The 26,983-nt window shown below is 39.2% G+C and overlaps 1 protein-coding gene across 1 annotated transcript in view; it reads right to left on the reverse strand.

Moving 5' to 3' along the window:
- The window catches only part of LOC133649935 (cell adhesion molecule DSCAML1-like), a 158,375-nt gene that overhangs the window by 19,950 nt on the left and 111,442 nt on the right, over positions 1-26,983 (reverse strand). Inside the window, exons 9-21 of the mRNA XM_062046652.1 lie at positions 25,293-25,568; positions 24,929-25,225; positions 21,710-21,982; positions 12,887-13,171; positions 12,635-12,754; positions 12,179-12,355; positions 11,429-11,628; positions 9,519-9,615; positions 9,288-9,416; positions 9,048-9,215; positions 8,910-8,980; positions 4,927-5,167; positions 3,857-4,042 (exon numbers count right to left, since the gene is read on the reverse strand). Coding sequence (XP_061902636.1) covers positions 3,857-4,042; positions 4,927-5,167; positions 8,910-8,980; positions 9,048-9,215; positions 9,288-9,416; positions 9,519-9,615; positions 11,429-11,628; positions 12,179-12,355; positions 12,635-12,754; positions 12,887-13,171; positions 21,710-21,982; positions 24,929-25,225; positions 25,293-25,568 — 2,520 coding nt within the window. The remainder of the gene's footprint in view (positions 1-3,856; positions 4,043-4,926; positions 5,168-8,909; positions 8,981-9,047; positions 9,216-9,287; positions 9,417-9,518; positions 9,616-11,428; positions 11,629-12,178; positions 12,356-12,634; positions 12,755-12,886; positions 13,172-21,709; positions 21,983-24,928; positions 25,226-25,292; positions 25,569-26,983) is intronic.

Consider the following 26,983-nt stretch of genomic DNA (forward strand, 5'->3'; position numbering starts at 1 on the left):
GGCGACTTGTCCAGGGTGTACCTCGCCTTCTGCCCGATTGTAGCTGAGATAGGCTCCAGCGCCCCCCGCCACCCCGAAGGGAAGAAGCGGTACAAAATGGATGGATGTCTATATTTGTCACAATAACAGGTTAAACTAAACTTGCCATTCGGCCCAAATAAAATGGCTAGCGGTCATTATACCTGCCAACATTTGCATTTCAATAAATGGGAAATTTCCTAGGAAAATGGGTAATTATAAGGAATTCATGACAAATTGCTGTTGAATCAATGAAGAAAATAAGAAAAAAAGGCCTACAATATGTCCCTTATACCAGTGGTCCCCAACCACCGGGCCACGGCCCGGTACCGGTCCGTGGACCGATTGGTACCAGGCCGCACAAGAAATAAAAATAAATAAATAAATAAATAAATATTTCTATTTTTTATTAAATCAACATAAAAAACACAATATATACATTATATATCAATACAGTCTGCAGGGACACAGTCCGTAAGCACACATGATTGTATTTCTTTATGACAAAAAAAATAAATAAAATACAATACAATCAAATATATATATATATATATATGAAAATAAGAGCAATTTCTGGGTTCCTTCACAGCAATTGTGGTTTAGACAATTTTTCATGATTTGTTTACGTAACATCCATCCATCCATTTTCTACCGCTTGTCCCTTTCGGGGCATGTGATATGCAAATGTTTCCCCGTGTTATGCCGAGTCTTGCCGAAGCTTAAATTAGCTTGTTTGCTGTAGTAGCGGCAGTGTTGGTGAGTATTTTTTTACATGGAGAGCAAAAGAAACAGAAAAGGGAAGATGGACATAAAACGGTATTTACCAGAAAACCCCCCAAAAAACCCTAGACTGTGATGTGTTGCCTGAGCCACAAAGTAGTCTCTGCCATTACGTTGAATGGGTTAGTCTTTTCTTTTGTTGAGCCCTACAAAGTGTTTGTATTGTAAGTAATGTAATTATTACACATCAGCTGTTTGATTGTAACTTATGTCTTAGTTGTAGTTTTTATTACCTAATTTGGAGGTGTTGAAATCGCCACGTAAGATCACTAATGCTAATCAGTAGCATGTCTATGGGAAATCCAATGTAAATTAACATTGAGCGTATTTTAAAAAGTGGAGCCTTACTGTACCTTAGAGCAGTGGTCCCCAACCACCGGGCCACGGCCCGGTACCGGTCCGTGGATCGATTGGTACCGGGCCGCACAAGAAATTTTGAAAAAAATAAATAAAAAAAATAAAAAATGTTTTTTTATTTTATTAAATCAACAGAAGATACACTTACAATTAGTGCACTAACCCAAAAAAAACTCCTTCCCCATTACACTCATTCAGAAAAGGGTTGTTTCTTTCTGTTATTAATATTTCTGGTTCCTACATTATATATAAATATAGATCAATACAGTCAGCAGGGATACAGTCCGTAAGCACACATGATTGTATTTTTTTATGACAAAAAAATAAAATAAAAAATGAAAAAAATAAAAATAAAAAAAAACATACAACCCAACCCCCAAGGTTATATTTCTCCTCTTTTGTTGAGAAAAAATGTTGTACATTCCTGGGTAGTAGGTTATAGTTTGCTTTGTACATAATTTTATGTTGAATTTCAATATTTTTGATTCAATAAATAAAGGGTTTGTATGTTCTCTATATGCAACATTATGTATTATTCTAATTGATCTTTTTTGTAACACCGTTAGTGAATGAAGCGCACATTTGTAGTTATTTCCCCATAATTCAACACAATGACTCAGATATAGTGACACTAGTGAGCAGTAGAGAAAATGGAGTGATTTTTGGTCCAGAAAATATTTTGCTTTATTTGTTGACATGTTTCTTGCTACTTTATGTTGTATATTTTTTACACAAGGTTTCCAGTTCATTTTATCATCTGTTGTATAACCCAAAAGTTATTTTGGTTTTGCTGAGATTCAAAGAAAGTTTGTTTTTGTCAAACCATCCATCCATCTTCTTCCGCTTATCCGAGGTCGGGTCGTGGAGCAAACCATCTTTTTAATTTGCTCATTTCTTCTCTTATTTTTTGTATTACTTTCTGTGTGTTCTCTCCTGAACAAAACACAGTCGTGTCAACTGCAAATAATCCTAACTTTAAGTCCCTTGTAACTTTACAAATGTCGTTTGTACTAAGATTGAACAATTTTGGTCCAAGTATTGATCCCTGAGGTACGCCACAAGATATTTTCCGCTCTGTAAACGTTTGTTCTCCTATCTTTACGTATTGCTTCCTGATGGTTAAGTAGCTTTTTACCCATTTCAAGACCAACCCTCTGATGCCATACCGTTCTGCTTTGTTCATTAAGATATTATGATTGATTGTGTCAAATGCTTTTGTTAAATCCATAAACAAGGCAGCTGTGCACTGTATACGCACAGCTTTACATTGGTAATCTATTCCGTTATTTAGACTAATGCCATTGATGTTGAAATGTTGACTCTGTATCTGTATTAGTTGTGTGTGAGTGTTTAATTTTTGTTCATTAATTTGTCCAATTTGTTGTTAAACAATTTTTCAATAATTTTATAAAATTATGGAAGTAAAGAAACAGGTCTGTTGTTTGTAAAATGGTGTTTGTCACGTTGTTGTAGTTTGCATACAAACTTCTGCTGTTTAAATGAATAATCGTTATATTGTTCATCTGCATAATAAAAACAATTACTCCTCGTATGAAAGAAAAAATTGTAATGGATGGATGGATCTACATCCTTATCTAATTCCGGAGTATTGGGATCTATGCTGCTGAAGGTTTTCAGTTCCATATATTCCTGTTCAGCAATCTTTTTTTTGCTCAATGAGTGTCCATAAGTGTAGATGAATGTGCACCTGAGTACAAATCTTCTTGTTCCGTAATCCCTTGGATCATTGCAATTTTGTAATTGAATGTCGATGTTTGTTTTCCGTCAGACTCCATTATCGTCGTTGTTGTCTTGGTTGCTCTCGGAGTTTCAATATTTGTCTAGATCCTTGATGTCTTTGACAACTAGTACTTGCTTCTTATCTTAGTTGTTTGGACAGTAATGTGTTCATATAAAGTATAACATTTCCTAACGGGAAAATACGTTAATTTATCTTATTCATGTTAGCTTTTAGACTAGTTAGCAAGCAATCATGGTTTTCCGATCATTTTAATTCAATACAGTAATACGAACCGTCGGGAGTTTTACAGCGGTTATCATTACTGTTTATGTACATGTAGTACACGCGCCCACAGCTGCTGCTAAGAGTGATCACTCTGCCTCTTGCAACAGCAAAAACATGTGCATATGGCAATTACAAACGGTGGAAAAGTTACAGACAAAATGTTCATTTATCGTTTGGTTAATTGACTTATCAATTATCGTCACAGGCCTATTTGAGCGCCTTATTTTTGCTTTGCGGGTCGTGAGTGCTTAACTGCTTGTTTGCTGGCCAAGTACTCGAATGGTCCTGAGTTTTTAACCGGATGTGACGTCAAGTGCCACAAAGGTATCGAAATATGTCACTGTTTGATTTTACGTGAATCGGGAGCCGTTAGTAACGAAGGACTTTGGTTAGTACCCATAAAAGTACCAAATTCAGTACCCATTCCTACCAGTAAGAGTGCAGTTTACAATGCAATCTGCGCATTTGAACTTGAGCGCACTTTATGCTGCCATCTTTCCACTGCAAACACCTTTAAATAATACAACAAGAACAGACAAAACATTTAACTACAGTAAACAAATCGTAAGTACACAAAAATAGGAAGTGCTTGATGAGATAAGACATACACGTCAACAACATTGACAATGAGGTGGGAGGGCTGGTGAAGTTTAGAATGAGATAGATGATAATTACTCTGCATTGGCCATTGGGCCCGGCCCCCACAGCACCCACCTCCGTCGGGGAAGAGGGACCAAAACACAACCCGGTAGCCTTTCAGCACACCGTGTAGTGTCAGCCGTGGAGGCTCCGCCCATGTGATCACCGCTTCGTCCGAAGTCACCGAGATGGCTCTCACATTCTGTGGGGGTTCACTGGGAACTGAGGAGACAGATGGGTGGAGTGTTAGTGCTTCATCTGGCAACTATGTGACTTTTTAGGTTATCAGTCGCTTGCGTTATTGCTGTCATTAAAACGACCCGACGAATCCAGCTTTGCTGAGATTTGAAAAACTACTCAACACCACAATCCGCAGGAAATCACTGCACAAATAAATCCATCCAATAAACTCCAATTAGCTCTCAATGGCTTCTTGTTCTCTCCAAGCTTTTAGAGAAATGGGGGAAAGGTGTCTTTGTGAGGAGGCGCTGATGGGGGGTGGGAGGTATGGGAAAGCATCAAGAGAGCTGAGTACATAGTAACAGAGCTACACCTTTAGGGGTTCATATGCAAATGAGGGTGTGGTGGGATGCAATATGGAGGAGGAAATATATAGAAAGACAATTATGTTCATCGTTAATGCAATCGGTGTTGTAATGACAGAGTTAGGTGACCTATCTGGTCAGTCACAAGCATGTGAAACAAGCAACCATAACAAGTGAGAGGATTGTCAGAGTACATGAAAAAAGAACACATTAATGGATTGGCTGTGTTGGACAAAGATGAACCCAAAAGCAGCAGGAGGACAAGAAAAGCGAGGCAAAAAATGAGCGTAATAAGGTTCCTTGTTCCTCCCTGGGCCTCTACCAGCCTAATGAGGGTGCTAATTAAAGTAGAAAGCTTCACGGGGGGATGTGCTGCAAATCTAATTTAACCATTTTTAGTGTACGTATGTGTGCGTGTGTGTGTACAGATGGATGTTTGACTAATGTGCTGCTGCCCCATTGCTACTTTACTCAACAAGGAAAGCTAATACATATTTTGTAGCATCTTATACACTCTTTCCTACTCCCTCATCATCTTGTCGCCTTAAGCTGCCCCCTTACCATCTTCCAGAGTGGTAGCATTGATTTCAGTACTAGAAGGGCCTGTTCCAGCTCTGTTGAAGGCCTGGACCACCACTCCGTACTGGGCGTACTTTTTGAGGTTGTCCAAGGTGTACACTTCACTGTCTCCCGTAGCCTTCATCTCCACAATACTGTACTGGCCATTGCTGCCTGGCCCGTTTTCTCTGTAGCCGATCTGGTAGCCGCGGATCACACCGTTTTGCAGCTCTTTCTTTGGAGCCTTGAAGAGATTTGTTGATAAAAATAACAGAATAAACACTGATGTACAATGGATTCAAAGGGTTAATTTAACATGGAAGATTTCTTTATGTCTCAAACAAGTTTGCTAATGCAGTTATGTCATCATCCTGCAAAAACCACACAGATCCATCACTGTGTTTCTATTCATTACAATTACCCTCAGCTGGAAATAATATTTAGGTATGGCGTTCATGTGCATGTCCCTTTAATGTCATATAAAATATATCACATAAATCAATACAATCACTTAGTATTTTAGGTAGGTGATGTATTTGAGTGACGGACAGTAGGCTATATTAAGTGTTGACAGCTACCGACTGATGTATGTGTCTGTGCAGTGTGTATTATATAAATAAAAAGACTCAGTGAGCAATTGTCGAGTTTGTAGAGTCAAGAGACAAAACAAACTGAAACACATTGAAGAATGGAAACCTTTCAGAGGATGCTGTATTTCTTTAAAGCAACTTAATAGATTATTATATTACTTACATTTTTCGCTTTTTAAGTGGATTAATATCAACCAGGATCGCTAGGAGTACGGTTGATGAAGCGCGGCAGAGGCATTTTCAAATAAATCGCGACACTAACTCTTAGCGTCCGTGACTTTGAGGGACTTTAGAGGATGATATATTGTGTGTTACAAACTTTTGTGTAGTGTTGTTTCTTTCTTTGTGATTATTCCAAGCTGAATTCTTATGTGTATCAGCAACGCCTGAACTGAATGTGACAGTGCGTCATAATTACAAGGGTCAGCTGGATGAAAAAAATACCGATAGCCATATCGAATGTCCAGAATCTTAACAGTCCTCCTAGACTGACCCAAATAGGAACCAGTACCAAAAAATACTGGTACTCGGTATACATCTCTACTCATGACGCAGTAAATTGAATGACGCAAACACGTTTGTTACTGAATACTTTATAATACGCTTCTGCCTCGGACTCTATAAATGTGTAAGTAGTATGCTAATATAATTATTTGATACTTGTTAATATTGATAAATGGGCTGTTTTAGACTGCAATACTGTTCAATTAAGATCACTTATTACATGCTGTATGTTAAGCATGTGTGCTGTGCTGTGTGTGCTTGGCTGTTGTGTAGCTGCTGTCTGCAAGTAGCCTATAGCCTACAATATTTACCTTTTGTAAATGACTTCACTAAAATACAAAAATATACCAACTTTGTGTGCTTATTAGAGGACATTTAGATGTTAATTGGCTGTCCAGCTTTGCAAAGGTAAACATACTGCAGGACTGCTTGTATGGATACATGCTCCTCAAAAACCCATGAAACTTTATACCAAATATAAAAAATATAACAAAAATAGTTTATCATCTTAAGAATATAGCCAGAGTTTGCCCAATTCTCTCTCAGGGCAACACGGAGACGCTAATGCATGATTTTATTGCAAGCCGTATAGATTATTGTAACGCCATGCTTTTGGTCTTCCTAAAAAGGTTTTTGCACATTTACAACTACTCCAAAATTCAGCGGCACATGTCCTGGCTAAGGCCCAGAAGGCGAGCTCACATTATACCAGTTTTAAAATCTGTGCATTGGTATGTTTCAGGATCGATTTTAAGGTTCTTCTTATGGTTTATACATGTTTTTATGATATTGGGCCTTTTTATCTTTCAGATTTGCTTTTACCCGGCAGCACGGTGGCAGAGGGGTTAGTGCGTCTGCCTCACAATACGAAGGTCCTGAGTAGTCGTGAGTTCAATCCCGGCCTCGGGATCTTTCTATGTGGAGTTTGCATGTTCTCCCCGTGACTGCGTGGGTTCCCGCCGGGTACTCAGGCTTCCTCCCACCTCCAAAGACATGCACCTGGGGATAGGCTGATTGGCAACACTAAATTGGCCCTAGTGTGTGAATGTGAGTGTGAACGTTGTCTGTCTATCTGTGTTGGCCCTGCGATGAGGTGGCGACTTGTCCAGGGTGTACCCCGCCTTCCGCCCGATTGTAGCTGAGATAGGCTCCAGCGCCCCCCACGACCCCAAAGGGAATAAGCGGTAGAAAATGGATGGATGGATGGATTTGCTTTTACCCTACGAACCTTCGCAGGCCCTGAGATCCACCGGCACTCATCTCCTAATTTTTCCAAAAGTCAAGACACAAAGTCACGGGATGGCATTTTTCCACTATATGGCCCCCTTCTATGGAACGGCTTGCCGGAAGACCTCAGGGCTGCAGGGAACGTTCATGTTTTTAAGAGCAGGCTTAGGACCCACCTTTTTGATTTGGCTTTTACCTAATATTAATTAAATATCTTGAAGCCTATCTTACTTTTACTTTTTATCTTATTAGTTATGCAATATTTTTTTTAGTTCTATTTATTTATTATATATTTACTGTATATATATATATATATATATATATATATATATATATATATATATATATATATATATATATATATATATATATATACAGTAAATATATATACATATGTATATATATATATATATATGTATATATATATATGTATATATATATATATATATATATATATATATATATATATATATATATATATATATATATATATATATATATATATATATATATATATATATATATATATATATATATATATATACACACTACCGTTCAAAAGTTTGGGGTCACATTAAAATGTCCTTATTTTTCAATGAAGATAACTTTAAACTAGTCTTAACTTTAAAGAAGTACACTCTATACATTGCTAATGTGGTAAATGACTATTCTAGCTGCAAATGTCTGGTTTTTGGTGCAATATCTACATAGGTGTATAGAGGCCCATTTCCAGCAACTATCACTCCAGTGTTCTAATGGTACAATGTGTTTGCTCATTGGCTCAGAAGGCTAATTGATGATTAGAAAACCCTTGTGCAATCATGTTCACACATCTGAAAACAGTTTAGCTCGTTACAGAAGCTACAAAACTGACCTTCCTTTGAGCAGATTAAGTTTCTGGAGCATCACATTTGTGGGGTCAATTAAACGCTCAAAATGGCCAGAAAAAGAGAACTTTCATCTGAAACGCGACAGTCTATTCTTAGAAATGAAGGCTATTCCACAAAATTGTTTGGGTGACCCCAAACTTTTGAACGGTAGTGTGTATATATGTATATATATGTATATATATATATATATATATATATATATATATATATATATATATATGTTTTTTTTTTTTTTTAAATCTTCATATGTATTACTTGTATTTTATCCATTATCTCCACTCATGGTTCATACTATTTTACAGGTTTTATTATTCTTACTTTTCAGCATTCCTCAGAGGGAGCCATCTGCATCAGGGGTTATCGGCCGTCCTGTGGGAGCGCTTTGTGTCAGCATCCTGGTGGCTGTGGTCTGATGACCTACTGATGCAGATGGCTCATGTGATAGTGTTTACTCACATGTCTCCTCTGTACTCAGCCATGCATTTATTTGTTCATATATTTGCATATGTGTGTGTGTGTTTGGTATTTGTGTGCGTGCATGTGTGTACGATAATGGGGGATCTGGGTCATCGGGGTATTGTTTTTGAGTCTGTAAAGCACTTTGCGTTGCATTTCTTTTATGTATGGAAAGTGCTTTACAGATAAAGTTTGATTTGTTTTGTATCGGAGCTTATATTTGATATTTTAGATGCAAGCCGATATCCTCTATTACTCGTTTTCTTGCTGAGCATTCACACTCTTTAAAGACGGGAATATTCCAAAAGACTTGATTTACCCTCCATGTGACCCGAATGCTCTGTGATGTCATAGGCTGCAGGATTACATCCATCGGCGGCCCGTCGGGTGCTGGCGATGAAAAACAACCAGTGAATTATGACTGTCACAATTCCTAGATGACATTTTGTTTACTTACGAGCTTCTTCTGTACTGATGGTCAGCTCTTTGCTTGGAAGGCTACGCCCAATCTTATTGTAGGAATACATGCGGATGCTGTAAACGCAGGCCGGGTGCAACTCCACAATGTTGGCTTGGTTGTTGGTGGGTGAGATGTTCCTGGTTGTATACATGTGGTCCCAGGAGTCTGAAAAGTGGAGCCATTTGAAGTTTATAATGACATAGATCATGAAAACAAGTTTTGATTTTAGTTACCTACCAGATTTGTTCTTGTACTCAATGTCATAGCTTGTTATGATGCTGTTCCCATCAAATCTTTGGATCCAGCGCAGGTTCATACTTCGGTCTTTCACCTCCCTCACTTCCAGCTCAGGGGGATCCGGTGGTTCTGTGTTTGTGTGTGTGTGTGTATGCAAAATAGGAGCGATCAGATATCTTCCCCCAGAGCTTCATTAGATGCTGGTTTGTAAGTGGTCGTTACGCACGATACCTTGCACAGTGAGTTGGATGAGTCCTCTGCCTTCTCCATAGGAGTTGATTGCATGGCAGGAGAAGAAGACAGAATCTCCTCTTTCAGCTGGGTTAAGCTAAAAGGAGCAATGAACACAAAAATATAAAATAAATAAATACTGATGTATAAATAAAAACAATACGTCGAAAAGGCCCGCTGACTAAAAGGTTCAAAGTGTTCATTTGTCATCCCAATAAAAAACACTTGCATGCTTGGAACAAAATTGGTTACCGAGGGCCAGGAAGCAGCTAGCCATAAATAATAAATAGTGCAAGTAAACAAGAATTTTGCACCACTGGTAAACAATTAAACCCAAAACAAAGGGAAAAATAAGTCACATTGAGCAGGGTGTTGTGTATTAAACAATTGTGTTATGTTGTGTGCAAAGGTATGAGGTAGTTTGGTGGTATTTAGTGTAAAATACTACAAATGCTAATTATGTTTACGTCATTATGCCAATTTCAAGCTTAACAATAAATCCTTATATACAGGATACAAACAATACAGCCAAGTATAAATCCATCTGACCTGGTCTTTTGAATAAAGTTCATCACATATTGTAAATATATGGCACAAATAATTCTGGGCCAGGGCCGCATTTCCGTATACAGTACGCAGATCATGCTCTGTGGTAGGGCCCCACGACTCTGTTTTATGTGAATAAACGCAAGTAAAATATTAATAAATGAAAGACAAGGTGCTTCATATGAAATTTTCCCACAAACATATTTCTAGCCCCTTCTCACTATGTCACTGATAAGAATATAATGGCAAATTTCCCCAGTCATTCACATTGACCATTGTGGTGTGCAGCGTAAAATGCTGGGCTGTTAGACAGTCCTACTAGGAGATGTGTCAGGAAAAAATTGACATTTATGTTTTAATTAAATTTGTTACTTTGCAGTAAAAAATTTATTGAACAATGTATTTCCTTTGAATTTGAGTACAATACTGTACATACATCAAGTTAAGTGAAGTGAAGTGAAGTGAATTATATTTATATAGCGCTTTGTCTCTAGTGACTCAAAGCGCTTTTTACATAGTGAAACCCAATATCCAAAGTACATTTAAACCAGTGTGGGTGGCACTGGGAGCAGGTGGGTGAAGTGTTTTGCCCAAGGACACAACAGCAGTGACTAGGATGGCGGAAGCGGGGATCGAACCTGGAACCCTCAAGTTGCTAGCACGGCCGCTCTACCAACGGGGTACACACATTAAAATGTTCTGAATCTGATGTGTATTATTTGTTTTAGACCCCACCCAAGATGATAAAAATATCAGGCATTGAACAGTTTTGATAGTTGTGTGTGTCGTGTGATCAAATGCAAGCTAAAAAAATTAAGAAAAAAATTAAAAATAGCAACCATTATTGCAACAACAAAGATATACAACCTGCAACATGGAAGAGGACATACAAGAGGAGGAAATGATGGTGTTTTTTTTGTTATTTTTAATATAAAAAAAACTTTACTTAAAAAAAGACTTTGGAAAAATCCTGGAGAAAGTGTTATCACAGACTTGATAATTTACTGAACAAGATAGAGGTTTGCATTTATTAGAAAAAAGAATGAATTTAGGTTATGGCAAGCAGAAAAAAATTTGCATTGAGGCTATAAGGTGTGTTTTATCCGATTACTCGACTAATCGAACAAACAAATCAATAGATTACTCAAGTACTAATCGATAGCTGCAGCCTTAATTGTGTTACAGCAATTAATTTGTATTATGCTGAGACTCAGGTGACTCGGTAGTCATCGGCTTTCCCCACAGACATGAAGATTTTTGATTTGATTTCCATCTCGATAAGTTCACTCTTAGGTCACCTCAGATCAGAGGACAACATTATAGGATAGTCTTATTGGACATAAAATAACCCTTCCGTGTCTAACCTTTAGGGTGGAGATGACTTCATCTCCCTTCTTGTTGATGGTGATTGAGTAACGGGGGTTTCTCTCAGCGTCGATGACCGTGTCCCCTCTTTCCCAGCGGATGATGATGGGCTGCTCGCCACGAGCTGTGCAGTTCAACTCCTTGGTTTGGCCCTTTCTCGCCATTGTGGTGTTGGGGTGGCTGGTGATCATGGCAGGAACTGAGAGTAATCATTGACACGAGTCAGTGTGACAAACAGCATTATATGACGTAATGGGACAAGGGAGCGGGAATGAGCTGATGGAAACAGAGGATATATTACAAATGTATAGACATCTCTATTCCTTCTTTCTCCATTTACATTTCACGCTTGAAGCCCTGCTGGCCATGTTTTGCTGCATCTTTGCTGTGCGTCTCCTTCAGCAGGTCTTCTCTCTCCACTGCGCTCAGACATAGATTATTGATCGTAGGGGTTCCCGTGGTTTTGTTTTCATCACTAATTCATCAGCCCTTTTCCACACCAAAACATTGGACAGCACACAGACTGTCAGATGGAACCCATCCATCAATAGTAAATCTACCCCCAGTTAAGGACAGAGGCGTGTTTTTATTAGGTTTGGTACAGGCTAGTACTACCCTGGGGCAAAATATGCATTTTGCAAGGGTCGATTCCCAACCAAAAATCTCAGCGCGTAATATACACTATGCACACTTTGGGATAGTCATAAAAAGAACCAATTTCAATGCAGTAAAAAATGATTGACACTTACTCTTGACAGTAAGGATCATGCTCTTACTGATGTCGGAGCCTACTCCATTGGAGGCCTGACAAAGGTAGTATCCGCGGTCATCCTCAAGCACATGTCGGATCAGCAGAGATCCATTTGACATGATCTGGATCCGACCAGTTAGGGGGACTGGGTGGTACTGCTGGGGGTTTCCTACACCTGTTGGACAACACAACGTAAATACATCCATCCATTTTCTACCACTTGTCCCTCTCAGGGGTCGCGGAGGGTGCTGGAGCCTATCTCAGCTGCATTCGGGTGGTAGGCGGGGTACACCCCGGACAAGTCGCCACCTCATCACAGGGCCAACACAGATAGATAACATTTACACTCACATTCACACACTAGGGCCAATTTAGTGTTGCCAATCAACGTAAATACATGTTAAAGCTATAACTTATTTATCATATTCCGTGTTTAATGCAGTGATTATTTTACCTTTTGCATGTTTCCACATGACCTTCGGAGGTGGGTAACCCTCTACAGAGCAGTTGAGCACACCAGCTTTACCGTAGATGCAGTCCTGGTTGTTGGGCTGCACCACAAAACGCGGGGGCACTGAGAGACACAATATCGCAATCAACTCCTTGAATAAAAACAGAGCGTTTTTGAAATAGCTTACAGAATCCCTATGCAAATTAGCAAATAATACAGCTATTGTGACTCAATTAATAGTCACGTCATCCTCACCGGTAACGATCAACTGCCGCTCCCAGCTGACAGTAGCGGCGGCATTGCTGGCGATGCAGGTGTAGTTTCCGTTGTGCTTGAGCGTCACCTTGGAGATCTGCAGGGAGCTCATGAACTCTTTGGTTTCGATCGCAACGCCAGAGATGGGGCCTGGCACGATGAGCTGGCCGTCTTTGTGCCAGGTTATGCGTATAGGCATGTCCCCGGATGACACCACACAAGCAATGTAGATGAGCTTCCCCACTGAGGTAGAGGGAATGTCGAAGGGCTGGATGAGAGGTGGCACTAAGGAAGAGAGAGGTTGGGATGAATAATGGTAGTTTGTAGAAGTGGAGAAGTGGCATTCAGGCCATCTGCAGCGATGCTGAGAGAGAAGGTCATTGGCCAGTAGGGCCCCTCTTCTTTGCCCCCCTTTAACCACCATCTCCTGTAGCCCATAATAGCTGCTCTGGTTTGGATCCAATTGGCAGGAGGAAGTCATTCCGTTGCCATAGTAATGGAGGTTGGGGTGGGGGTACTACAGCTGAGACATCTAGGGGATTTAATCTAGGCTTCATTATTATTCATCTAATTAAATCAGACACACGCAGGCGCATGGACACACCCTTAAACACCTCTGCAGCTGCCCTGCTACCATCGTTATGTCACTGACAGCGAAATAAATCTATCAGTTTACCCTAACATACACAATATAACTTTGGACCAGTGGTATATTAGGAAAAAAATGGCGGTGCACTTGCAACTTTGGCAGACTACACCCAGGGCTGCCCCTCCCTATAAGCCAGACCTGGGCAAAATACGTCCCGCGGCCCGGCAGACATTTAAAAAAAAAATTGTTTTACTTTTAACATCAAAACTGTAGCTACCAATAACCTGCTCAGTGGCCTAGTGGTTATAGTGTCCGCCCTGAGATCAAACTCCGGCCGAGTCATACCAAAGACAATAAAAATGGGACCCGTTACCTCCCTGCTTGACACTCAGCATCAAGGGTTGGAATTGGGGGTTGAATCATCAAAAATGATTCCCAGGCGCGGCCACCGCTGCTGCTCACTGCTCCCCTCACCTCCCAGGGGGTGAACAAGGGGATGGGTCAAATGCAGAGGATAAATTTTACCACACCTAGTGTGTGTGTGACAATCATTGGTACTTTAACTTTTAAAGGCCTACTGAAACCCACTACTACCGACCACACAGTCTGATAGTTTATACATCAATGATGAAATCTTAACATTGCAACAAATGCCAATACGGCCGGTTTACTTATAAAGTGCAATTTTAAATTTCTCGCTAAACTTCCGGTTGAAAACGTCTTTGTATGATGACGTATGCGAGTGACGTCACTAGTTAAACGGAAGTATTGGTACACCTTTGAATCCAATACAAAAACGCTCTGTTTTCATCTCAAAATTCCACAGTATTCTGGACATCTGTGTTGGTGAATCTTTTGCAATTTGTTTAACAGAGCCTTCTCTGTTGCGGGCCCAAAACTCTGGAATGATCTTCCACTTCATGTGAGACAGGCCCCTTCTTTGGCTATTTTTAAGACCCTTCTTAAAACCCATTTTTATTCACTGGCTTTTAACCCAGCATGAGACTTTAAACTGTTTTTAACTTTTAACTTTTTTAACTGCTTTTTATCTAACAAAATTGTTCTTAGGGTAATTTTGTATTTGCTTTTTTAATGTGTATTTTACTTCTGCTTTAAATTTTATTTTTTAGTCTGTCCTTTGCCTTTATTTCTTTGTGGTGTACAGCCCTTTGTTTTTCAACTGTGGTTGTTTTTAAAGGGCTTTATAAATAAAGTTGGTATGGTATGGTATGGTAATGAACAATGAAGACTGCAAAGAAGAAAGTTGTAGGTGGGATCGGTGTATTAGCGGCTGGCTGTAGCAACACAACCAGGAGGACTTTGACTTGGATAGCAGACGCGCTAGCCGCCGACCGCACGGATGATCGGGTGAAGTCCTTCGTCCTTTCGTCGATCGCTGGAACGCAGGTGAGCACGGGTGTTGATGAGCAGATGAGGGCTGGCTGGCGTGGGTGGAGCGCTAATGTTTTTATCATAGCTCTGTGAGGTCCCGTTGCTAAGTTAGCTTCAATGGCGTCGTTAGCAACAGCATTGTTAAAGGCCTACTGAAATTATTTTTTTTTATTCAAACGGGGATAGCAGATCCATTCTATGTGTCATACTTGATCATTTCGCGATATTGCCATATTTTTGCTGAAAGGATTTAGTAGAGAACATCGATGATAAAGTTGCAACTTTTGGTCAGTGATAAAAAAAGCCTTGCCTGTACCGGAAGTAGCGTGACGTCAACAGTTGAAAGGCTCCTCACATTTGCCTATTGTTTTCAATGCAGCTAGAGCGATTCGGACAGAGAAAGCGACGATTACCCCATTATTTTGAGCAAGGATGAAAGATTTGTGGATGAGGAACGTTAGAGTGAAGGACTAGAATGCAGTGCAAGACATATCTTTTTTCGCTCTGACCGTAACTTAGGTACAAGCTGGCTCATTGGATTCCACACTCTCTCCTTTTTCAATTGTGGATCACGGGTTTGTATTTTAAACCACCTCGGATACTATATCCTCTTGAAAATGAGAGTCGAGAACGCGAAATGGACATTCACAGTGACTTTTATCTCCACGACAATACATCGGCGAAGCTCTTTAGCTACTGAGCTAACGTGATAGCATCGGGCTCAAATGCAGATAGAAACAAAATAAATAAATCCCTGACTGGAAGGATAGACAGAAGATCAACAATACTATTAAACCATGGACATGTAACTACACGGTTAATGCTTTCCAGCCTGGCGAAGGTTAACAATGTTGTTGCTAACGATGCCATTGAAGCTAACTTAGAAACCGGACCTCACAGAGCTATGCTAAAAACATTAGCTATCCACCTACGTCAGCCAGCCCTCATCTGCTCATCAACACCCGTGCTCACCTGCGTTCCAGCGATCGACGGTGCGACGAAGGACTTCACCCGATCACAGATACGGTCGGCGAGACGGAGGAAGTTAAGGTGAGTTCGGCGGCTAGCACGTCTGCTATCCATCTCTGTCCTCCTGGTTGTGTTGCTGTAGTCTGCCACTAATACACTAATCCCACATACAACTTTCTTCTTTGCCGTCTCCATTGTTCATTAAACAATTGCAAAAGATTCACCTACACAGATGTCCAGAATACTGTGGAATTTTGAGATGAAAACAGAGTTTTTTGTATAGGATTCAATGTGTCCGCATACTTCCCGTTTCAACGATTGACGTCACGCGCTTACGTCATCATACATAGACATTTTCAACCGGAAGTTTAGCGGGCAATTTAAAATTGCACTTTATAAGTTAACCCGGCCGCATTGGCATGTGTTGCAATGTTAAGATTTCATCATTGATGTATAAACTATCAGACTGCGTGGTCGGTAGTAGTGGGTTTCAGTAGGCCTTTAATCTTCGCCAAGCTGGAAAGCATTTAACCGTGTATTTACATGTCCAGGGTTTAATAGTATTGTTGATTTTCTGTCTATCCTTCCAGTCAGGGGTTTATTTATTTTGTTTATATCTGCATTTGAGCCCTATGCTATCCTGTTAGCTTCCTTAGCTAAAGTGTTTCGCCGATGTATTGTCGTGGAGATAAAAGTCACTGGGAATGTCCATTCCGTGTTCTCGACTCTCATTTTCAAGAGGATATAGTATCCGAGGTGGTTTAAAATACAAATCCATGATCCACAATATCAATCAATCAATCAATCAATCAATCAATCAATCAATATTTATTTATATAGCCCTAAATCACAAGTGTCTCAAAGGGCTGTACAAGCCACAACGACATCCTCGGTACAGAGCCCACATAGAGCTCACAATAGAAAAAGGAGAAAGTGTGGAATCCAATGAACCCTTATACCTAAGTTACGGTCAGAGCGAAAAAAGATATGTCCTGCACTGCACTATAGTCCTTCACTCTCAGTTTCCTCATCCACGAATCTTTCATTCTGGCTCAAATTAATGGGGTGATCGTCGCTTTCTCGGTCCGAATCTCTCTCGCTACTGGTGTAAACAATAGGGAAATATGAGCAGCACTCCAGCTTGTGACGTCACGCTACTTCCGGTAGGGGCAAGGCTTTTTTTTATCAGTGACCAAAAGTTGCGAACTTTATCGTCGTTGTTCTCTACTAAATCCTTTCAGCAAAAATATGGCAATATCGCGAAATGATCAAGTATGACACATAGAATGGATCTGCTATCCCCGTTTAAATAAAAAAAATTCATTTCAGTAGGCCTTTAACTTTAACTATATAATGTGAAGTGCCGTTTTGAAATTACTGTAAGTCCTTAATTATAGAATGTATTCCAATGGATGGAATCTGCGCTTTTGAGTGATATACGGGTCATTAAGGTAATCATAGGGACTACGTTACAGAAGCTCCAGGCAGACAGGGCATGAAGCAGAGTGAGCAGGGTTTCTTTACAGAGCAGCCAGCTAGGGACGCGGATGTGAGTGACAGACGCGCAAGCAGATTTCTACAACAAAGTTCTGTTCTGCAGAAAAATTATATCATACCAGATATGTGGACCTTTTTTAAAAAAATTTTCACATTCATGTGTTGCCGTGTTTGTTGCATCTTTATTGCATTTTGCTTTACTGCAAAAGATCAATCGATTGAGTAGGTGGTCTGGGATGTAAAAGGGAGCGACGCTCATATGGTCTTTTTTGGTATATTTAAAGTGTTTTGTGTAGTTAATATTGTAAAACCCACATTCTTGTGTTTTAATGTACAAACCCCATTTCCATATGAGTTGGGAAATTGTGTTATAAACGGAATACAATGATTTGCAAATCCTTTTCAACCCATATTCAATTGAATGCACTACAAAGACAATATATTTGATGTTCAAACTCATAAACTTTATTTATTTTTTGCAAATAAGAATTAACTTAGAATTTCATGGCTGCAACACGTGCCAAAGTAGTTGGGAAAGGGCATGTTCACCACTGTGTTACATGGCCTTTCCTTTTAACAACACTCAGTAAACATAATGCGCCACACATTTTCAATGGGAGACAGGTCTGGACTACAGGCAGGCCAGTCTAGTACCTGCACTCTTTTACTATGAAGCCACGTTGATGTAACACGTGGCTTGGCATTGTCTTGCTGAAATAAGCAGGGGCGTCCATGGTAACGTTGCTTGGATGGCAACATATGTTGCTCCAAAACCTGTATGTACCTTTCAGCATTAATGGCGCCTTCACAGATGTGTAAGTTACTCATGTCTTGGGCACTAATACACCCCAATACCATCACAGATGCTGGCTTTTCAACTTTGCGCCTATAACAATCCGGATGGTTCTTTTCCTCTTTGGTCCGGAGGACACGATCTCCACAGTTTCCAAAAACAATTTGAAATGTGGACTCGTCAGACCACAGAACACTTTTCCACTTTGTATCAGTCCATCTTAGATGAACTCAGGCCCAGCGAAGCCGACTGTGTTTCTGGGTGTTGTTGATAAACGGTTTTCGCCTTGCATAGGAGAGTTTTAACTTGCACTTACGGATGTAGCGACCAACTGTAGTTACTGACAGTGGGTTTCTGAAACGTTCCTGAGCCCATGTGGTGATATCCTTTACACACTGATGTCGCTTGTTGATGCAGTACAGCCTGAGGGATCGAAGGTCAAGGGCTTAGCTGCTTACATGCAGTGATTTCTCCAGATTCTCTGAACCCTTTGATGATATTACGGACCGTAGATGGTGAAATCCCTAAATTCCTTGCAATAGCTGGTTGAGAAAGGTTTTTTTTAAACTGTTCAACAATTTGCTCACGCATGTGTTGACAAAGTGGTGACCCTCGCCCCATCCTTGTTTGTGAATGACTGAGCATTTCATGGAATCTACTTTTATACCCAATCATGGCACCCACCTGTTCCCAATTTGCCTGTTCACCTGTGGGATGTTCCAAATAAGTGTTTGATGAGCATTCCTCAACTTTATCAGTATTTATTGCCACCTTTCCCAACTTCTTTGTCATGTGTTGCTGGCATCAAATTCTGAAGTTAATGATTATTTGAAAAAAAAAAAATGTTAATCAGTTTGAACATCAAATATGTTGTCTTTGTAGCATATTCAACTGAATATGGGTTGAAAATTATTTGCAAATCATTGTATTCCGTTTATATTTACATCTAACACAATTTCCCAACTCATATGGAAACGGGGTTTGTACATTTTGGGTTTTTTTCAGTAAAAATAATGAAAAATTCCATTCAGTCAGTCATCAATACACATAAATATATGACTACTAGGGGTGTCAAAAAAATTAATTTTAGAATTAATCACAATTCTTATTTGTAATGATCTTTAATAGATTAAAAAAAATGTCTTCCTTTTTTTTTAAAATTTGTCCTGTCCTGCCACTCAGGCAAATCCCATTGTTGATGTAGATCAGGGGTCCCCAAACGACGGCCCGTTGGCAGGATCCGGCGCGCCAGCGTCCAAAATCTGGCCCGCGGGAAGTCCCAAGTATAAAAAAATAAATAAATAAATAAAATTTAAAAAAAAAAAAAAAAAAAATTATTATTATTTTTTCTTATCTACTTTGTACCGCTTGCTACTCACTGTGTCTCCTAGCTGCTCAGGCAAATCATATTGTCTAAAAATGCATTTTCTCATCGATAACGTGACATCATCGCACGCGGAAAGTGCGCTCTATATATCTAATATATATATATATATATATATATATATATATATATATATATATATATATATGTATATATAATATATATATCTAATATATATATATAATATAATATAATATATATATAATATACTGTATATATATCTAATATATATATATATATATATATATATATATATATATATATATATATATATATATATATATATATATATATATATATATATATATATATATATATATATATATATATATATATATATATATATATATATATATATATAATATACAGCCCGGCCCCCGGCCAAATCGTTTTAACCCAATGCGGCCCCCGAGTCAAAAAGTTTGGGGACCCATGATGTAGATGATCATATCTGCTAGAAAAGAAAAGTGTTGTATACTTCTCTTGCCTTATTTGTATTTGCCTTTATTAAATGTTAGGGTAGAACTTTTTTTTTAACACAACCAGCTTTCTTTTAAGTAATATAGAAATGTATTAGAGCTTTTTACCAAATTTATAGTGGAACGTAGTTAATCATAGAACAGGCATGTTATTGAAAAAGTATTGATTTTGAATCGAGAATCGATTTGAATCGAGAATCTATTCTGTATCGAATCCTTATCCCCAAGAATCAAATTGAACCGGGTGGTGCCCAAAGATTCACAGCCCTAATATACATGTATACATATACAGTACACACACACAAACACACACGCACACACACACACACACACACACACACACACACACACACACACACACACACACACACACACACACACACACACACACACACACACACACACACACACACACACACACACACACACACACACACACAAGAATGGCAAGAACTTAAATTTTGATTTAAATTAATTTCAGACAAGTGTAATGAGTTAAGCGCTCCATCACAGAACTAATTAAGTTAAAAAGTTAAAGTACCAATGCTTGTCACACACACACTAGGTGTGGCGAAATTATTCTCTGCATTTGACCCATCACCCTTGATCAGCCCCCGGGAGGTGAGGGGAGCAGTGGCCAGCAGCGGTGGGCGCGCCCAGGAATCATTTTTGATGATTTAACCCCCAATTCCAACGCTTGATGCTGATTGCCAAGCAGGGAGGTAATGGGTCCCGTTTTTATAGTCTTTGGTATGACTCGGCCGGGGTTTGAACTCACAACCTACCGATCTCAGGGCGGACACTCTAACCACTAGGCCACTGAGTAAGTTGAGGCCCTACTGTATTAGTGTTTTTTTCTTCCAACAGCCACAACACAGCATGCTTGGACCACAAAATCCTTCATGTGATTAATAACATTTTAGTCATTATGCAGATGTACCATGCAGGGCACCAGTGACCATTTGTTGCCGGCCAGAATTATTCTGGTTCTGTCATTTGTGCTCCATAAAACCAATAACATAATTGGCATATAAACTCGGGCTGTCAAAGTTGCCACTCATGGGATTAATCGCAAAACATTATTGGATTATTCATGTATAAACGCTGATTAATCAATTAATTTATTTTGGCCGCACACGTCCTTTACCTGGACCACCAATGGTTACCTGAAAGGTGGAGCACGTTGGTTTATGGTCAGTGATCAGGTCAATGCAAACAACAGTGCAAAGATGAGTGAGGAGACTCCGACTGGTGTGCTTGCTAAAATAATGTCACTGTTTTCAAGTTTTGAACAAATAAAACATTTGCATTTAAGTAAAAATACAATCATGTATGACATCCTGACAATAAAATTGCTTTTGTGTCAAAATATTGGGGTAATTTTCATAGGTAATTTAAATTGTGCACTCAAGTAATTTACTGTGCAAAAAGTGTGATCAATCTGATTAAAAAAACGGATTGTTTGACAGCACTAATACAAACACAATTTTAAACACTGATTTAATACAGCAAGTATTATGAGAAAAATGTTTTAATAGAAGACTAATCACTAATCTGTATTGAATATAAAATATGCATGGTATAATAATACTTGATAATATAAATTGGACTATTATCATTGCAGTCTATTACTAATGCTACCCAACACACTGAATTGTAGAAAACTACAGTAATAATTGTATCTGTATGTAGACCTCTTGAATCGATTCATTCCACTTACCTTTGACAGTGACATGAACGGTCTGGTTGATTGACACCTGGGGCTGGATCAGAACACTACACAAGTAGGTCCCCTCATCGGCACCCTTCTGCACGTCCGTCAGTCTTAGGGTGCCATTGTCGAACAACACTTGACGGTGATTATCGGGCAGCTGCATGCCGTCCTTCAGCCACTTGATAGAGTAGTATGGGTACCCAATGACGCGGCACGTTATGTACGTGTTCCTGCCCGCCACTGCGGTCATGTCGCGCATGGGTCTGATTCGGGGTGGACCTGGAGACACGGGGACGAGCGGGAGGGGGTGGCGGGACAGACACAGTGGTTGGAGAGACGGGCCGATGAGGTGAGGGAGGTCATGGCAGAGCGAGGGAGCAGCCATGGAAACAGAAGGTGAAGCGATACAGGTCGATGGACAGAGTGATTGGGGCAAGTTGAGAGGTAGAGAGGGAGGTTAGTTATGCTCCCTTTGCTAAAATATGACTGAGGATATTTGTATTTATTTCTTATTTTAGCCCTACAGATACTGTACACTATTCTGTAGATCAAAGTTTGTATATGAGGACAAGGCTTGTGCAAAATCACCAACTTGGTTGTCTATCAGGGCTGTCTCATACCCACAGGAGCGGTATTGGTAAACAAAAGATACCGTATTGCTGCTAATAAATAGGTGCACAAGACCATAAATCAGTCCAAATACTATTTTTCTCCGTGCGCCAGCATAGTTAGGGCATATCTTTGATGGTTTGAACCAGGAAGAGGACGATTTATACCAATTTATAACTCTTTTGAACCTAAGTTCCTTCTAAGCATCCACTTTACCGTGACATACAGCAAATTCGAATAAAATTAAACACAAATTCCCTCCATTTTGAATACTTGGATATAGTAACGAATTCTGGGAAATGTAGTATTTTCCACAATACATTATATTTAATTATAGGTTTAAAATAAGATGCTTGTATTCCTACTTGTGGATTTGTTGTAATTAAAATGTTATGTGTACATGATGTTCACAGTACTATTATCCATGTGAAATATGCAGTCCCTTCTGAATTTTTTTATATTTTTGTGGTTGTCGCAGCTTAAAATGCCTGAATTTGCGGCAGCTTTTTTAGTATGTTGCAGCAAAAAAAAACATATTTTCACTAACATTAAGTCAACTTGTGATTTTATGAATTTGTTATAAATGTTTTAAGTCTTCTTTATGATCTTAACTACAAAAAGCAGAGGACTTCAACAAATGGAAAACAAATACTGTATTGATGTTTTATTCATGTTATACCACATACACACAATTAAAAGTATTGTGGACAATAGATGGCAGTAAAAGCACATACACAGAGCTCATTGTCCAATTTACTGCACTGTATAAATTACCGTATTTTCCGGGCTATTAACCGCTACTTTTTTCTAACGCTTTAAACCCTGCAGCTTATCAAACGGTGCGGTAATAATGTTTTGTATTTAACACTTAGTTTTCATATTACGCCGACAGAGACACTGAAAAGGTGTGTTACTGTTCGTTCTAGGGCGCCATCTTTTAGACAAATTTGCTCAATGCAGGTGCTGCGGGTTGACAATGTACTTCCTGTCTCGTGCCAGAAGTACATTTGTCCATAAAGTTTCTGCTCGATATAATTCTTCATTCATCACTCCAAGCAACGTAAGTAAGTTTTACAATATAACTAAAACAATTAATACTTACAAAACCGTCCCATGTGTGATGTCTGTAGTGTTTTCATGCATATTCGTACGCGCTATCGTAATGTAACCAAGCTAGCGTCGTTAGCATTAGCGAGCATGCTAACACGTTTACAAGTGTCTGTGTTAGTATTATTAACTTAAAATGGCATTCTTTTTGTATTGTTTCAGTTACGGGCATTCACCAAAACGTAACCGTGGAGTTTTGAGTCTGCTAGGCAGATTAGTGAGCTAGATGGGTCCATAACAATGACTTATGTTTTGTTTGATCAGCTGTTTTACTGCCGTGTAACAGACAACGTTTGGAAACAATTAAGGTATGTAAATAAACATTTACTAAATATTTCGTACCGGTCAATACTCAATCTGCAGCTTATGGTCCGGTGCGGCTAATATATGTAAATATATTTACAATACTTCTACTAAAATTTGGTGGATGTGGTGTAAATACCAGTGTGCTCCATAGCCCGGAAATTACGGTAATCACAAATAATAATAGTAACAATGAATTACAATTATAGAAAGAAACAACTTCCTTGTTTTCCACTGTCTGCTCTGTCCTCGAGAAGTTGCAGACATTTTAAGTGTATGTTTTATGCTTGGAAAGTGTTTGTCCATCTTAAACATTCATTTATGTTTCAACACATTTATCCCTGCACATTAAGATCATTTGTGAACTGTTGAGAGCAATCTATAGCGCTAGCGCTGATTTTTGTTGGTAAAAGAGAGGTATTGAAAGATTATCATTACATTTCAATATCTCTCATGTAAATGTTGCCTCTTTGCTTGGTCAGCATTGCAAAGGAAAATCTGTTTTTAATTGTTTTACACTGGTTAAATAAAGATTAAATAAATACATGTAAACTAGGAAATAAATGTATATACTACACTACCCAGAAGACTTAGTGGCAGTGCAAAAGACAAGGACAGGAAGTAGGTCTGAACAAAGCAGGAGGAGCACAATTAGGATGTATGAGCAATAAATAATGGATATATTGTTATATGTTGCTGTTCTTGCTTTGTCAACCCAGGAAACAAACATAAGTTGTGATTAGGCAGTTGAAGTGCACGTTTGAACACTGCTCAGAGACAAATTTGATTGGAGAAAAATAAGCGAGGAAGTTGCGGGCTTTAGACATAGTTGCGAGGCTAGGCGCGATTGCGACATTGCGAAATCCTTGAGGGACTAAATATGTAAAGTAGTTATGTGTGGAATATACTGTAAATTTTGATTCTGGAATACACCAACATTCTCAACTGGAATTTCATGGAATTTAAATTCTACTTCCTTCAATACAAACTGGAATTGCAATTTGACTTCATGTTTGCAACCTCAGTTGAAATTGAAATTGGGAGACATTCTCAATTCAAATTAGAATTTTGCACTCGCCTGATGTCTATATTTACATACTGTAGATTGTAGATTTAAGTTCATGTATATTGTAAATTGATATATGTCTATTGTATTTGTGTAGAGTCAGGTGTAGAGTGCATTTATATTGAAAAGCAGACAGGCACCTCTTACGTTTATGCGCGCTTGGTACTCGGCGCTGCCGGCCGAGTTGCGTGCGACGCAACGGTAGACTCCTCCATCGCGGATGAGCGGGTTGCTGACGTTGACGTGGGACACGGTCAGGCCGTCCGACTGGGTGTACTGGCTGGTCTTGTAGGTGGAGTCTCTCACTACAGGCTCGTCATCTAGCGTCCAGGTGATGGAGGGAGGCGGGGCTCCTTTGGCCTCGCACACGAGGGAGAAAGGCTCGCCGGGGTTCACCACCCGCTCGCTGAAGGACGTCATGATACGAGGTGTACCATCTGAGAGAAAGACAAATGTATGATTTGTCATGTATTTTGTCCTTGTTATTGTCTCTTTTCTACATACCCTCGAGCAGAATGATGGAAAAGTCCTGAGCTGTGTGACCCTTGCGAGAAGCAAAACATTGGTAGGCCCCAGAATGGAACTTCTGCGCTGCAGTGATCTGCAGCGTGTCATTGTGTTGCCCCTGGATGGAGATGTGCTGGTCGGGGAAGATGGGTTCTGTGTTTCGGTACCAGCTGATGGTGTACTCAGGCGAACCTTCCACAGTGCAGGTGAAGAAGAGGGTGCTGCTGATGCCAGTTTTCAGGTTCTTGGGGGACAAAGTCACTCGAAGTGGATCTGAAAGAAGAATGTATCACAAAGAAAAATTAGAGACATAAATCACAGATAATTCAACAGAGTGATATTAACACAGTATTGTATACAGTAGCATTTCTAAGTAATTCCATTCAATAGTCTGCAATTAGGACGGGAGAATATATACATGCACATATGCAAATTGAAAAAACCCTTCTCATTGTAATTTATTATATGAATATAGTGTTTTTGTGGAAAAGGTTTTGCAACACTGCAAAATAGAATAATGCTGAACCTCTTTAATTTAATGTTTCACTAAAGGAATGTTCATCTTACAAGCAAATGTACACTTAGTCTATTTAGAAATACAGAAAAAGAGTGGTTTCATGATTTTTTATTTCCAAAAGGTGTCAAATTGGAGATTTTAGTTATAGTTCCCTCATTAACACTCAAGGATGCAACTTTTCTCAAATGGAGGACAAGCAAATGAGCAAGTGTGAATAAAATAACACATCCCCAGTGAAGTGTACATCACATTATTCACGTAACTCTAATTCTTAAACGATACTGAAACATCATTATCGTATTTTTTTTATATTAAAAAAAGAGAGTAATACTGTGTTCTTTGATGTCTTGATGTGTGTCACTTTAAGATAAAAAAACAAGTGACCGACACAACTGCTGTATCACTCGGCTGCGATGCGTGAAACTGTGTTTATCAGAAAACGCTTTTTTCGGCTCACAGGTGACAGCTCATACTAAATGAAGTCGGAAGAGTGGCGTGCCGCGTTTGACATAGTTTTTTTTTGTCACCATCATTGATCTAAACAGAACATAAAAAAAAAATCAGAAGTGTAACATAACTTTGTTGTAATAGCACCAAATAAGGTAAATATTCTTCTTTCCTGTATGATATTTGCCTCATTGGCTGGAGTTGCATATTTTATATTCCTTTTTGTGCAACTTTTGCAGGTCAAATGTAGTTAGTAGATGGTGGATGACCGTTATGAAACAGCAACACAGTATCAGTGCAGTGACAGTACAGCTCGTAAGAGTGCCATACACTCACTGAGGCGTCATTTAGTTTGATCCATTCCTACAAAAAAGTAAAGGATCCTTAGAGACATAGAATATGTGGGATTAAAATGTTATTTCCTTTGGAAGTTGAAAGTTGCCATTATTGGATAGACTAAAATCATCCATGGGAATGCTTGACTTGCTTTCTTTATGTTGTTTTTAGTGTGTCATTAAAAAAAAATCCTAGAATGATTCTGCACTTTAACGTGACACCAACGTTCTAATTGCCATTTGACCGTGGAGTAACACACAGTGTGTATCTAAATCCATAGTGGAGGCAAAAAAGGAAGTGAGAGAACAATCAGCGGTGGTGACTCAATCAGTTGGACACACTCATTTAAAAAAGCAGCTGGAAATATCTCTTCACATCTATGTCCACT

This window comes from Entelurus aequoreus, linkage group LG05 (genome assembly GCF_033978785.1).
Source record: "Entelurus aequoreus isolate RoL-2023_Sb linkage group LG05, RoL_Eaeq_v1.1, whole genome shotgun sequence".
Classification (NCBI taxonomy): Eukaryota; Metazoa; Chordata; class Actinopteri; order Syngnathiformes; family Syngnathidae; genus Entelurus; species Entelurus aequoreus.